We start from the raw sequence: 14,901 nt of genomic DNA on the forward strand, positions 1-14,901 counted from the left end.
AATCAGGTGCACATTTTTTTTTTTCTTAAATGTGACGGCCTTTCCTAGGTAGAGTTTTCAGGTACATGGTGTCACTTAACACCCTCTTTGGAACCTGCTTGGCCATGCAATTGAAAAGTATGACCCCTGTGTCAGGAGATGGCTCACCAGCTAAAGGCACTTGCTGCCAAACATGAGAAATTGACTTCTAGTCCCAGAACTCCTGCCCCCTCCTCAACCCCATTCCACCCTGTGAAAATTCAAGTTGTCTGACCTCCACTTGCGGGCCTTGGCAAGCACATCCATACACGTAAGTAAAAATGTTTAGACAGGAAAAGGAGGAGGGTCATCTTTGGGGTTGGGCAAACTGACAGCTCTGCCAAGGACTTCTCTGCAACCCCAGGTTCTCTTGGTTGGAAATCAAGCGCATGCCTTGCAATTCCTTACACCGGTTGGGGCTACACGGCCTATCTTTCTAGCACACGGAGCAGTGTGAGCACCCCAAAACTACCTACCTTGGACGAATTTTACCCCACCTTACTTGGGGGCCACACAGTCACAACCTTATTCCCTCTGGTCTCGGAAATTATAAACCTTGTAAAACTCTTAGTCCTAAGGCCAATGACGTTAACTTGCCTAAGGCTACAAAGCCAACGCTGCAAATACCAAGTACTGACTCATTTACCCTTAGGCCACTTCCCACTTCCCATGTAATAAACCCTCCCTTCTGGTCTAAACTGGACTTAGAACCACTACCTCCTAAGTAAAGTGAGCTGCATGCTGAACATCAGGGGTGGCACCAAGTTTTGAGGCAGAGGGGTGGGTCTTACAACCTCAGGGAAAGGGCTCAGCACCACCGCGATGCCCCACCTACTGTATTGACTTTGAGACAACTCCAACCAGCAGCCTCGCGTTCACTGGCCCCCGCCCTCCGAACGTCACGGCCACTAGGTACAGTGCCCCCTAGGGGCCACTGTTCCTCCCACGAGGAAGAGCCTAGTCTTTTCCTGCTGCTGGCCCGTTACTGTGTAGCTTGGCTCTCTCTGGCGCCAGCTTCGCCAACACAGGGAGGAACTTGCTTCAGCATCTCGGCGCCACCGGAGAACCAGTCGCCCCGTGCTCCGCAGCAACATGAGCGCCCGCCTGCCCCTCCTGCTGCGCCAGCTCGGCCATCAGCAGCTGCCCCGGGGCCCGGCGTGTCGCCTCCGTGAGCTGTGTAGCTCCAGCAGTAGCAGCGGAGGTGGTGACCCCGAGGGGGTGCGCGGGCGGCGGTTGCAAGATGGCCAGGTCTTCAGCATCCCTGGAACCGGCAGTCCGGAGGCCTCTGGGACGACCTCCATCGTCAGGTGAGTGTCTGGCTTGCCTTTGCGCAGGTCCCCAACTAGGGACCCAAGGATGGGACCGCAGAGCTCTCGGTAGCCGGGAGACTCGAGGGACCGTTTCCGTAGGGCGGGAGGCAGAGAATGCTTGGTGCCAACTTGCTAGGGCTCCTGGCTATTGGCAGTGAAGACGTGGGAGGGGAAAAGGAACGCTCTGGGTATGGGACCCTGTGGGAGAGGGCATCCCCCAGCCGCCGCGCGCGCCTCACGGACTGCACGCCCCGCTCCACGTGCGTCGCCCGCCTCCGGCTCTGATGCAACCACGCCGGGCGTGGCGCAGACAGAAAAGGGGCGGTGCGGCCCAGGGCGGGAGAGCTGCTAGGAGGATGGCCCTGCCATCCTGCCACTGCTGTCCCTGCCCCAGGAGGCTCCGGCGGAAGCCCTGGAGGTCGTGGCGCAAAGTCCCGAACATCGCCGCTCAGAGACCACGCAGGGTCCAGCGCGGTTGTGTCTGGAAAGTTCATTCCTTGTCCAGTGGCAATCTGTGCAGACCCGAGCCTACGCTCTGTCCCCATATCCCGCCCCGGTTCCTCAGCCTTCTGCCTCTGTGGTGGAGACTGGGAAGCAGGCCCTAGCCAGAGAAGTGGGTTTGCTGGGCCACTGCAGTGTACAGGGACACGCCCAGGACCTACCTGCAGGTGGCGGGAAAGCGCTTACGGATCTGGCTCCCAGTTGGAACTGTGGATACATTTAAATGAGCAAAAATATATGACCAGGGGACTGTCGCACACAGCCCGCAACAAATAAACTAAGACCTGCAAACTTTGTGTAATGGGCATGATAGTAAATGCTTAAGGTTTAGTGGACTAAGAATCAAAATTTAAAATATCACATAGGAAGAACAAATTCTCACTTTTTTTTGATAGAATTCAACATTTTATGAACTCTGAAGTTTGAATTTTCCTGTATTTTTCCATGCTGTGAAATATCCTTAGTTTTATGTTTCTACGTTGTTTAAAAATGTGAGTTCGAGCTAGTGAGATCACTCATTAGCAAAGCACTGGCTGGGATTGGATGTGTTAGCATACTCTTGCCTGTATCCCCGTCCTGTTCCTCCCCTCCCCTCGCTCGCCCCCCCCCATCCTGGGGAGGCGGAGACAGGCAGATCCCTGCGGCTCACTGGCCAGCTCCTTCACCCCAACAGAGTCCAGTAGCTCCAGATCAATGACAGGCCCTGTTTCCACAACGGATATGAGCAAATGCTGAGAGGCAATACCCGAAGTTGACGCGTGGTGTGTCCACACGCCAACACATGTGCACCCGAACATACATCACGACATTAAATAAAAATGTATGTGCACGTGCATGCATTTTTAGCTAGTGGGTGGGCGTTTCCTGGTTCTGCTGCAGAACCAGAGGTCAGAGCTGAGGAATCAGATGTCTTTTTTTTTTAATGCCGAAGTCTGTACTACTGCGTGTGAGAGCTTGGATAAGCTATTGGTCTCAGCATGTTTACCTGCAAATGGAACCCTCAATGCTACCTACTTCAAGGAAGCAATCCTAGAATGCATATTCTGAATAGCTCTAGACCTAGTATCTGTTTTTCCGTTGATTGTGTCTTGTGGTTGCTGTTGGCCAGGAGGCCATGGCAGCAAATGCATCACTGCCTGCACCTGTGGGATTGGAAAGTGGAGAAGTGACCAGTTTAGATGTCACCTGCAGGAAGTAGCTGTACACGAGCCATCATCGTGTGCATCAGAAATGATGTGATATCAAGTCCCCAGGAAGCACAGTGACCTTTATATAATGGAGTGGCTCAATGCCTGTGATCTGAAAGGTCATTTGGGGAAATATTGTGATTTCTGGTTGTCTGTCATCTGATAGAATCAAGGAAGTATCAGCCCCCAACATTTGCAGAGCAGGCGACTGCAGTGAAAACGACAGGGTTGCTGTGCCTTGGCTGTCCGTTGTTCCCTGTAGGTCCATATACAGAAGGCTTGGGCCACAGAGTGGTGCTCCTGAGGCTACTAGGGGGTGGAACTTTTGAGAAATGACACCTTGTAGAGGGTGCTTAGGTCCTCATAGACTCGCCTTGAAGGAAATGGTGGGGATTTGACTCAGCATCCTCTCACCTGGCTTTTTTGGCTCCTGATGGGAGAAGTTCTGCTCTGAGACATATGCCTGCTCTTGCTGGAGGCCACCAGATCTCAGGCAGCAGCATCTCCAAGACGAGCTGAAACACACCTTTTCTCTTTATAAGTTATATCTTCTTAGAGTAATGAGGCAGTGATTTGTTGTTGGGTTTTGTTTTGTTTTGTTTTTTTACTATTTGGAGGGTCCGCTACCCAGCTCCCAAAAAAATACAGACATTTATTCTTTCTTATGAATGTCTGGCCTTAACTTGACTTATTTCTAGCCAGCTTTTCTTAAATTATCCCACTAATCTTTTGCTTCTGGGCTTTTATCTTTCTCTGTGGCTTGCTGTCAGCTGAGTGGCTGGCCCCTGATGTCCTCCTCTCCTCCTTTTCTCACGCCTGCATCCTCTTCTTTTTTTTCTCCTATTTATTCTCTCTGTCTGGCAGCCCCACCTATCCTGTTTCCTGCCTAGCTATTGGCCATTCAGCTCTTTATTAGACCAGCCAGGTGCTTTAGGCAGGCAGAGTAACAGAGCTTCACAGAGTTAAACAAATACAACATAAAAAGATACAACCCATCTTTGCATCATTAAGCAAATGTTCCACAGCATAAACGAATGTAATATATCTTCAACTAATATTTCACAATAGTGGCTAGTATATCTAGGGACAACAATAACATCTTTTAAGGATTGCTGCTTCACCAATATTCTTATGACACAGGATGATCATATGAAAAACAAACAAAAACTGACAAACAATAAAATTTTTTTTTTCTTTTTTTAGTTAAGAATACATTCAGAAATGTCAGATCCTTAATTTGAAGTTTGAGACTTCTTCGATTTATTGTTTTCCTTTTGATACATATGGATGAGTGAACTAATGATGAAACCGTTCTGTGTCTGGTTTGTTTTTTAAAAAAAAGGCCTTTCATGGAGCTAGAGAGATGGTCCATTGCTTAAGAGCACATTCTGCTGCTATTGCAGAGGCTCTGAGTTAGGTTCCCTGGTCTCATCACATTGGCTGGGAGGCTCATAACCACCCATAACTTCAGCTCAGGGAACGCGAGTCCCTCTTTGGACCTCCATACTTATATACTTAATAAAAATAAAATCTTTTAAAAAAATTTCCTCAATACCATAAATCCATTTTTGGAGAGAAAAGAGGATGCTGTCATTAATCAACAGCAATTTTTTTCTTATTGGTTCATAAACTGGCAATGTGTCTTTCCTTATCTATCTTAAATTTGATGGAATAATGTATATAAGATAGTCATATTAATCTCAAATTCAGCTCATGCAGAAAACAGAAAAAAAGAACCAAGATACGTATCTCTTTTTTTCCTGTTTTGTTTTTGCTGCTTTAATAATAAAATACCACAGACTGAGTAATTATAGAAATTTGTCTCCACTGTTTTGGTGTCTGAGAAGTCTACTGTCAAGGAGTTGGCATTTGGCAAGGGCCTCTATACGTCACAGGACAGCTGAAGGCAGAAGGACAAGTGTGCTGAAGGTGTAAACTCGTCCCTTGCATTATCCCATGACAACCGTATTAGTCTGTTCCACCTCCTCAAAGTCCCCCCCACTCCCAGCGCTTCTGCACTGGGATTAAGCCTCCAGTTTATGAGCTTTGGGGGACCCATCCAAACCATAGCCATGCCCAAAGAAAATATGCAGAGCAAAGGCTCCAGGATGCCACCCCCCCCTCCCGGGATGGTTCCCCACTGCTCCTGATTTCTGGTCTCGTCATCTCCCAGCCAGGTTGTGTGTAGTCCTCTCACTACACAGTCCTCACCTCCTGCTTTTGGCCAGACACTAGTCACACCATCTCAGCCAGCTACAGGTGAGAGGCCGGGAGACTCAGGTGGTCATGAATCCTCTTTATTTCTAAAAAGAGGAGTGGAGAAGCTCTGTCTGTGGAAGTAGCTGGGGTCCGCTTTATCACTGAAGCTATTATGGCCAAAGCAAAGAGTTCTAAAATGGCTCTCGTCAGCTTTTATCCCGGACAGTTTCTCTAAACACTAGTGGCAAGTCTTTGAAGGAGACCAGCTCCAGATTCCTAGAAGGATGCTTCTTTTTCCTTTGGAAGAGTTGAGACGTTAAGTGAGGACTTCTGTTAGAGAATGGTCTCAGCGTGCAGGGGTAGGGTACAGTGGTAGTTCTCAGTAGCATGGCCGGCTGCTGCCTCCCACACTCAGGCATGGCAGCGGCTAGCCACAGGGAGAAAGAGGAATGCCGGTGTTAGGACAAGGCAGCTTTATGCTCAGCTCACAGGCTTTATGCAGTTAGCAGGCAGGGTGACTGAGCTGGGGCAGAAATAGTAACAGCAGCATAATAGGGGTAGTATTAGAAGGCCGCGAGTTTAAACCTTTGCCCACCTATCTTTAGTAATAGGATGTTTCAAGTTTCAGCTACACTGTTCCCAGTCAGAACAGGTTTTTCCTCCCCCATGAGCATAGACACATTGTTGGAAACATTTATGCTACTTTTTAGATGTATTGGACCTGGGGATGCTCTTTCGTTGTTCCACACTGCAGGAGTCCCTGAGAGGAATGGAAACCTGATACCTAGAGCCAGTTGTGTGTAGGTGGGGAGGGGTACCCCAGGCATTTGTTTGCTGTGTTGTTTTTCAAGACAGGATTTCTCTGTGTAGTTCTGGCTGCCCTGGAACTCACTCTGTAGACCAGGCTGGCCTAAAACTCACAGAGTTCCACCTGTCTCTGACTCCTAAGTGCTGGGATTAAAGGTGTGCGCCATAATGGCCTGTTTTTGGGTTTTTTTTTTTGTTTTTTTTATGGTGGTATTATTTCATTGTGGACCCCTTTGTGTAGCTGTATCTTCCACTTGCCCGTACCTCAACTATTTTGTCTGACAACTGACTTTTTAAAAATTTATTTTATCACATTTATTGCTTATTTATTTATTATATTTATTATTATGGGTGTTTTACCTGCCTGTATGTTGGTGCACCGTTTATATGTCTGGTGCCCTTGGAGGCCCAAAGAAGGCATCCAAGCTCTTGGAACTGGAGTTACAGGTGATAGCCCCAGATGCATGCTGAGAACTGAATGGCAATCCTCGAAGAACAGCTTGTGCTCTAACTGCAGAGCCATTTCTCCAAGCCCGTGACAGCTGACTAAACTTAGGGATGGCTTACCCACTGAAACGCTCCTTTTATTCTAGGGAGGGAGGGCAAGACTGGAGGGCCTCTGCTGTGAATTCTTATGTTTAAAAGTTTGTTGCCATGACCCATGCCTGATAAAAGTGTCAAGACCGAGACCTGAGGGAGGGAAGGTGAATGTGTTTGAGCCTGGAGTTCAAATGGATAGTATCTGAGGCAAAAGCCTGGTGTTAGGCATGGAAGGCTCTTGTTTACATTGTGTCCCAAGTTAGGCACTGCAAGAGTAAGCCGGAAGTAGGGTGGAGCTATAAAACCTCCAGGCCCTGTCCCAGTAACCCACTTCCTCCAACAGGACTCCCACCCCCTTAAAGGTCCACAGCCTTCACCCACCCAGCTGAAGGCCAAGTGTTCAGACTCATGACTGGGTGGGGGACATTTCCCCTTCAATCAGGTAGCCTTAGTAGCAGAAAAACAATGTGTTCAACAATAAGAAAAACATAAAGAGCCCTTAAAATTTACCTTTTTCACAGGTGAGGAAGCCATTTATAGAAGGCTTTTCTAGTGGACGGGAGGCCCGAGTACCAGGCCTGGCTGTCATCCATAGGCCATGCTCCAGAACCCCTGGCACTTCCTTAAGATGACACACTCCTGGGCCCCAGCCCAGCATATTAAACAAGACTTTCTGAGGTGGAACCTTGATTTTAATCATGTTCCCCAGAGGATTCTTAGGCCCAGAAGTGCTTGATGCTCACACTGCAGTACCTCCCCAGGCCAAGCTAAAATATGGACCCAGCTTGGTCTATCACAGCTTAGCTGCTCTCCCAGGCTGGGCGACAGTGCAGCGTAGAAACCTTGTCACCCTTTGCTGGAGAAGTGAGCATTTCTGAGTGGTTTTGTGTGTTAACAGAATAATGAAGTTACAACACTAGGGACTGAACTGCTTCATCCCAAGTGTATACAAACGAAGCCAAACAAATAATTGTACACACTTGCCTGGCCTCGGTTAGCCTCCGTGACAGTAGGAAGGGTACCTCCCGAGCAAGTTTTGAACGCACTGTGGTCTTCTGAGCACCCTGCTCCCTGTGTCCACCAGAGCTCAGTGCCTTCCCCATCACATCCCTTGGCCACCGCTCTGAAAAGTGGGAGTCGTTTGTTTTTAGTGACTTACTCCTGATGGCACCTGACTGAGACTAAATCATCTTTTTGAAAGTTGTAAGGTGTGATAAATACTGAGAGCAGTCTTTAAAGGTAGCCTGCAGCCGGCGCTGCCTGCCAGTGCTTGCCAGTGCTTATCTAGCTTGTGTGAGGCCCCAGGTTCGCCCAACCATCCCTGGAGGCAGCAAAATCTTTTAACACTGAAACTGGGTGCTGCCTTGAGTAGCCTTCCGGTCTCTGTTCTGAGAGAGAAAACCAGAGCAGATGGGCTGGAGATGTGCCAGGGAAGACATGGCATAGAAATGATGATGGCTTCCAAAATGACGTCCATAGAAAGTTCTAGAAAGGAAGCCCGGCTCTGCTGTATTCATATAGGTCTGCACATCTGAGAGGTGCCTCTCCTCTCCTAGACTGTGAAAAAGACCATGGTCCTCACTGGGCTAGGAGCAAGACTACTTGTAGAATACCGGCCTGCCCCAGCCATGTATCGCCGTCTTCAGAGGGGCCCCGCAGGCTGTGGCATCCTAGGTCACCCACATCTGTTCCTTGCATTTCTTTCCCTCCTCTTCTGTCTCTGAATCCTTTCTTTAAACTCTGAGACCCGGACTTTAGCCGGAGACACTGTTTCTTGTCCTGCCCTGCCAGTCTTTTCAACCATCACTGTTTCTACAGGCCTCCCCCTACTTGTTTCCTTTTCCCGTGGTACCCCAAACTAATTTCTCCTGGGGGAAGGAGTAGGGAATGTGGTAAAAGAATGGGGCTGTGTAGAATAGAAACCCAGACTTTAAATCTTTTTATTACATTTCTTTATATGCATATGTGTGTGTGATTAAGAGGACAGCTTGGGGGAGTCCAGCCAGTTCCAGTTCCTCCTTTTACACATGGGTCCAGGGGCGGATTCTGATTGGCAGGCTTGGCAGCGAGCGCTTTTACCCACTGAGTCCCCTTACTGGCTCCAAAGTTTTTATTGAATTCAACTTGGAAAATACAAGAGAAAAATTCAGCCTCTTGGAAATGAATGTTTACATTTAGCTGGTTTCCCTCTACATATTTTAGAAATCCAATTGCCACATTTCATCCAGAATTCCCCTTAACATTTCTTTTTTAACGTTTTTGGTTTTCTGAGACAGGGTTTCACCATGCAGTCTAGGCTGGCCTTGCATTCACAATTCTCACACCTCCACCTCCCTAGAGCCGCGGCTGCAGGTTTGTGGCCGTGCACACAGCCTGCATCAGCCATCCTTGATGCCTCTGTGCCCTGCCTTCTCTCATGCTCTGCCAGTCTCCTCCGTTGTCTGAGTCACTTAGGGTAACAAGCTTTGTCAGGATAGCCATTGTGCTTGTCCTCTCTCACCGTGAACAAAGAAATGACTCTGTTGTTTTTCTTTCTCAATACAGAGAAGTCATTCACAATTCCAAAGAAGTGCTGAGTTTGCTGCAAGAGAAAAGCCCCGCCTTTAGGCCAGTTCTTGCTGTTATTCAGGTAAGTGCTGACCATGGTGTTCTCCTGCTGCTTTGTGATATAATTTAGCAAATCCTTATAAGCAGAGATCAGACATGTGTCCTGTCAATCAATGCGTGGGCTCAGTGGCAGGTGCTGTTACGTGTACAGGAATAGACGTGGCCCTGGTGGGGTCACTCATCCTGCCAAGACACAGGTGGTCAGGGAGGCCAGAAGGGAGGCACCCACATAAATCACAGGACACAGTAGATACTAACCCATGCGTACTTGGGAGCACTTATCAAATGTGGCTTGCAGGTCAGTTCTTTCTTGTTCCTAGGGAAGACAAATAGGCAATGCCAGGTGCGCATTAATGTTTTACAGCCCAAGTGTCAAAAGTCATGCGTGTGTCAGAGGACTTTGTATTCCGTGTTCATCGCTTGGTGCGGAGCCGCAGTTGGCACTGTGTCATTGGCATCCTTGTGTGATGGCAGGTACAGGGACATTACAGGATGGGCCAGGCTTGGAAGCAGTTCAGCCCAGTAGTTGGCCTGTTCTGGTGGTGCTTGGCAGGCTGTTTCGGTGTCACAATAGCAGCCTGTGTGGCCAATAGGACCTTGGTTTGTGAGACTACAGAACTGTGTTCATGTGATCTACATCCTTAGGAAGCTGCCATATCCCCTCATAGCAGGGGAATTGGTTTAGAAACTTGGACTCCCAGGGAATCTGGTTACATGTTGCCATGCAACCTAAGTGCACATATAGACATCCAAATTCCTGTCTTTGATGTGTCACAGAAAGTGATACTAGCCGTGATGAGGTTATGCCCCATGTCTTAATGACTTTTCTATTGCTATGACCAAACTCCATGACCATGGCATGTTATAAAAGGAAGCATCAGGTTGGGTCATTCATAGGGTTAGCGTCTATGACAGAGCAAAGGCATGGGGGGGTAAGGCCAGCTGGGAGAGCACATCCTCCACAGGAGTCAGAGAGACACACTGGAAAGCCCACTGCCAGTGACATACCTCCTCCAATAGGCCACACCTCCTAATTCTTCCCAAACAGTTCCACCAACTGGGGACCAAGTATTAAACATATGTTCCTTTGGAATATCATTCTCCTTCAAACCACTATATTCTATAACATGCAGTCTATCATTTTTTAAATGATATGCACATAAATCCTGGCTGTTAGCCTGACTTCCATAGGGAATAAGAGTCTTTTCTGTATTTTTCTTATCATTTTTGTATTCCAGTCACTTGTGTTCATTGTATTCACAGACGTAGCCTGTGTTGTGTTTGGTACACATTGTCAAGGAATTTTCACACTGTGATATTCTTCTCCCTTTGCTCCTTTGTCCTTAGGCAGGCGGTGATAACTCAATGCAGGAAATAAACCAGAATTTGGCCAAGGAGGTAAGAACTCATGATTTTAGCAGTTCATTAGAATTCCTGATGGTATAGCCTCCTGTGATAACAGAGAATCTTGTGTTCCTTTTCAGGCCGGTCTGGACATCACTCACATTTGTCTGCCTCCAGACAGTGGAGAAGATGAGGTAATGTCAGCCTAGCTCATTCCCGTTTCTCATCGGGCCTATGAGCATCTTTCAGGGTGGTGGGCACAGGCTCAGCCTCCTTTTGGGACTGAGTTTCCAGGGGGAAGAGATCTGCTCACCTCTCTCCCTTCCAGTTGCTTCCTACTGAAGACAAACTAGACATTATGGTGATTGTAACTGTTTATTCGCTGAAGAAGAAGCAGCGTCTCATGAAAAATTGTTGTGCTGGGAGTGCCTGGAGTCTTGGCTCTGGTTTCACTCTGTCCTAACAGCATCTTTGACCTTGGAGTGTTCCTTCGGCATCTTGGGGTCACCATAGCATTATTAATGCAATGTAGGAATAGGACAGGGAGATCTTCAAGGGCCTCTCTAGGCTTAACAGTCTGAAAGACTCCTTCATTGGCATTTGGGGGACAGCTGATAGACCCTCCATCCTGGCCACGTGCCTTAGCTGTAGCTGTCAGCATCACTCCCCAGGGTCGTCTCAAGTGTGGAAGAAGCAGCCATCATAAACCTATGACAGACCTGGACTGTGTGCCAGGCTCCTAGTCTGGGGCATGAGCCCTTGTGTCTAACTTTCCTCTGGTTGGCTGTGCCAGGGAGGAGTAGGTTGTGGTTCCCGGGGTAGAAAACCTCAAATCACAGATTCTGGAATAACAAAGTTTTGGGAATTTGTTTGCTTTGCTTTGCTTTTGGGGGGACGTATCCAGGGAAGACATGAATGATGTTTGGTAATCAGCAGTCGCTGCCTAGAAGAAGCATCTCAAAGTCACATGAAGCACAGGCTCCCTTTCCGCTGCTCTAGTGTCTCTGTAGTGTACCGTCAAGTCAAAGATGGTGGAATCAACTCTCCCTGTCATAGCCATGTTCTCACCAAGGTCACACCAGCTCTACTCCATAATGGGAGTTGTTCAAAATGATTATTGCTAGATATGGAGATGGTTAGAATGCGGAACAACACCCAGCAGATACCTAAAACTGCAAGTAGTACAGAACTATAGTACTGTGTGGCTTCTCTTAGGCTTATCTCAAACACTGACGTTGATCTTCTCGTACTTTGGCATGGTTATTCAGTAAAAGAAAAGTTACTTAATACCAGCACTGTGAATCTACCATGGCTGATATGGGAAGTGATTCCTGAGTGACTAAGGAGTGGGTCCCGTTCACACCTGTAGATGTGCCAGACAAAGGACTGGTTCGTGTCCGCTTGATTCTAGATCTCACCGTGCCTCTCCGTGAGGTGTGCAATTTCAAACTAATGAATTGTTTATTTCCGGAACTTTCCCTTGAGTGTTTTTTTGTGTCACAGTTGATGAAGAGTAACTGAAACCTTGGAGTAACCTGCAGTCCCCTTCAGCGCTGGGCAGATGGGTTTTTCTTTTATAGGGAGGAATAATCCTATAAGTGAGGGATGGGATGAGGGAATGGCTTGGTCGTAACAGATCAGAGAGCGTTGCTTCCCACAGGCAGCCTGTGACGCTGGATGCTATAAAGAAATCCCACAGTAGCTCAGAATTCAGTGTAATGAAGGGTTATATTTAGGGGTAGACTCACAGATCACAGTCCTCTGCACCAATGTGGAACAGGAACCAAATCCAGCAGCTGGGAGAGAGCGAGGTGCCCATGCTTTACAGCTGCATTTATAGTAAAAGAGACCACAGCCAAGTGGGCTGGTATCTTAAAGGCCACTGACTGAAGGAGTTCCCACAGCCAGCCCGTTAGCAGGGATTGCAGTCTGCCTGTTTAGCCTGAGGGTGCCCCGAAGTTCAGGCATCCGGAAGGAGAAAGCTTGATCAAAGGTTGCTTTCCAATGCTTTTTGTTTTACTTGGCCAGTGGGAACCAGCAATTGGTCCAGTCACTGATGTAATGGGAGTGTGCTTTTGTCTTCTGTGCTTCTGTGTCATTAGTAACTGAGTCTTATCCAGACCCTATGCGGACAGGCAATCCTTTGCTGTACACAGAGGTTGAGGGTGAGTCCCCGCTGTCCCCTTTCCCAGCACCTCAGGTGAAGCTCACTGTCCTGACTATGGAAAAAGATGAAGGCAGGCTCCAGTCTGCGCCCTTCCCTCCCTCTAAGGACGTTTTCTGCAAACCACAATTTTGCTTTCCCTCCATCTGCTACCATCACATTGCCTGGCCAGACAGTGAGGAGGTGGGGAAATGTGGTCTTAATGCCAGGAGGCTTTTAAATCATTTCTAAAGAAGAAGGGAAGCTAGTATTGAACAAGCAGTTAATACTGTTAATACTGCTAGTTACAGTAAGTAGGAAATATGAAGGCAGCAGCAGTAACAGAATTCAAAGAAGCAGGCCATCTGTTTCTAGGACACTCACTGTGTATAGTCACATTTTCATTTCTTTAGACAACTTCAGCTGTGTAGCCCAGGCTAGCCAGGAAAACACTATGAATCCCAATCTGGCCTCTAACACATAATTCACCTGCCCCAGCCTCCCAAGTACAAGGTTCTAGATGTCCACCCAGCACTCTTGGCTTGCAATTTTTTGGTAAGGATTCATTTACCCCATTCATTCTTTTTTTCTGAAATTTTTGATAAATGGGCATAGCATTATATTATGTTGTAATTTATTAAGTTTTTTCTATTTCCAGTTTTGTTCTGTTTTCACTGGTTCTAAAGCTAATTCCTTATTTTATGCTGAGCTCTGCTTAGGTGCAGCCTCTGGCCACCCTCATTCTGTGACTCTTCACCCTGTTTGTTCACTTTGTCGTTCTTTACATTGTTGGCCATTTTCAGCACTTGTTATTGCTGTCGGGTTGAGACTTGCTGCCCTGTTAGCATATCAGGTTTGCCAGGGTAGTTTTGCTGACAGCTAGCTGTTAGGTCCCTTTCTTAGAACATGTACAAAGTAGATGCTTGGACTGTGTTTGTTGTTCGTTTGTTTTAAGTGATGGTTAGTATGGACACATGAGTGTTATCCAAGAAGTTAAGAGATACTGAATCCCCTGGAGCTTGTGCTATAGGCACTTGTGAGCCACCTAACATAAGTACTTAGAACAGAACTCAGGTCCTATAGAAGAGCAGCAAGTGGTCTTGGCTGCTGAGCCATTTTTCCACTTCCCAGCTTCCCAAAATTTATTTTGTTTTGTGTTTTTGTTTTGTTTTAGGAGGAGAACCAAAAAGTCATCAATCGAGGCACTTTAAAAATTTATTCCCTGTCCCAAAAAAATCAAGAAAGATGAAGGAAGGAAGGAAGGAAGGAAGGAAGGAAGGAAGGAAGGAAGGAAGGAAAGAAGGAAGGAAGGAAAAAAGAAAGAGAGAAATTAAAAATATACCGGGCGGTGGTGGTGCACGCCTTTAATCCCAGCACTCAGGAGTCAGAGGCAGGCGAACCTCTGTGAGTTCGAGGCCAGCCTGGTCTACAGAGCTAGTTCCAGGACAGGCTCCAGAGTTACTCAGAGAAACCCCTTCTCAAGGGAAAAAAAAAATCTATTGATGGAAACAGTCAACCTGTGGATTGTAGCCAGGAATGCAGGTCTCTGCTCTAAGCCTCAGGTGCTATCTGATACCAGTGTTGAGGCCTCTGAAGGCCTCTGGGAGCTGATGTGTGACCAAGTTCCAAATGAATTTCACTTGGTAGTCATTAGAATGTTAGATACATAGGTGAGCAGCTGTGAATGGTTAGAAAAAGGATCAAAGATAGCCCAAGATAATTTATCCCTTGATCTCCAAGGCTCCACAGTCATGAAGTTCTAATCAGCCTTGCAGAATCTTTAACGTTGTTACTTTTTAATTGTTCTCCTGGAAACTTCAGTTCCCAGCTTAATGAATGAGACAAATTTTCTTTCTGTGCCCAATAGCATTTCCCTTCCCTACCAGATGGTAGTAATAGTGCAGATATTTTGCCAAGTAATAGAATAAAATTGGTAAGAGGCACCCACACACATGGATGGGAATCTTTCTGCTTCTGAGTCAGTGGTTTTGTTACATGCCATGAGTCGGTCTCAGCACTTAGCTTCTGTCCCAAGCCTTAGGAAAGGCTTCTGGCACGCCACTCGGATCCAGTGAACCAGAGGGTCTGGCGGACTGATTAGACTCATTGCTGGGAAGCCCCTTTTGAGCATGTGAGGTCTAAGACCCATAGGCACCATTGGGCAGAGTGGGAAGCTTGGATGCATGCTTCCCGATCTCTCCCAAAACTGCTATGTGTTTGACTTAAAAACAGTCGTTGGCAGGGA

At 47.4% G+C, this 14,901-nt stretch overlaps 1 protein-coding gene across 1 annotated transcript in view; it reads left to right on the forward strand.

Annotated features, from left to right (window-relative positions):
* Positions 1 to 928: 928 nt before the first annotated feature.
* Positions 929 to 14,901, forward strand: part of Mthfd1l (methylenetetrahydrofolate dehydrogenase (NADP+ dependent) 1 like) — a 174,763-nt gene continuing 160,790 nt past the window's right edge. Inside the window, exons 1-4 of the mRNA XM_048419753.3 lie at positions 929 to 1,325; positions 9,107 to 9,191; positions 10,517 to 10,567; positions 10,654 to 10,707. Of these exons, the coding sequence (XP_048275710.1) occupies positions 1,111 to 1,325; positions 9,107 to 9,191; positions 10,517 to 10,567; positions 10,654 to 10,707 (405 nt within the window). The 5' untranslated portion in view covers positions 929 to 1,110. The remainder of the gene's footprint in view (positions 1,326 to 9,106; positions 9,192 to 10,516; positions 10,568 to 10,653; positions 10,708 to 14,901) is intronic.

This window comes from Myodes glareolus, chromosome 1 (assembly GCF_982192425.1).
Source record: "Myodes glareolus chromosome 1, mMyoGla1.1, whole genome shotgun sequence".
Classification (NCBI taxonomy): Eukaryota; Metazoa; Chordata; class Mammalia; order Rodentia; family Cricetidae; genus Myodes; species Myodes glareolus.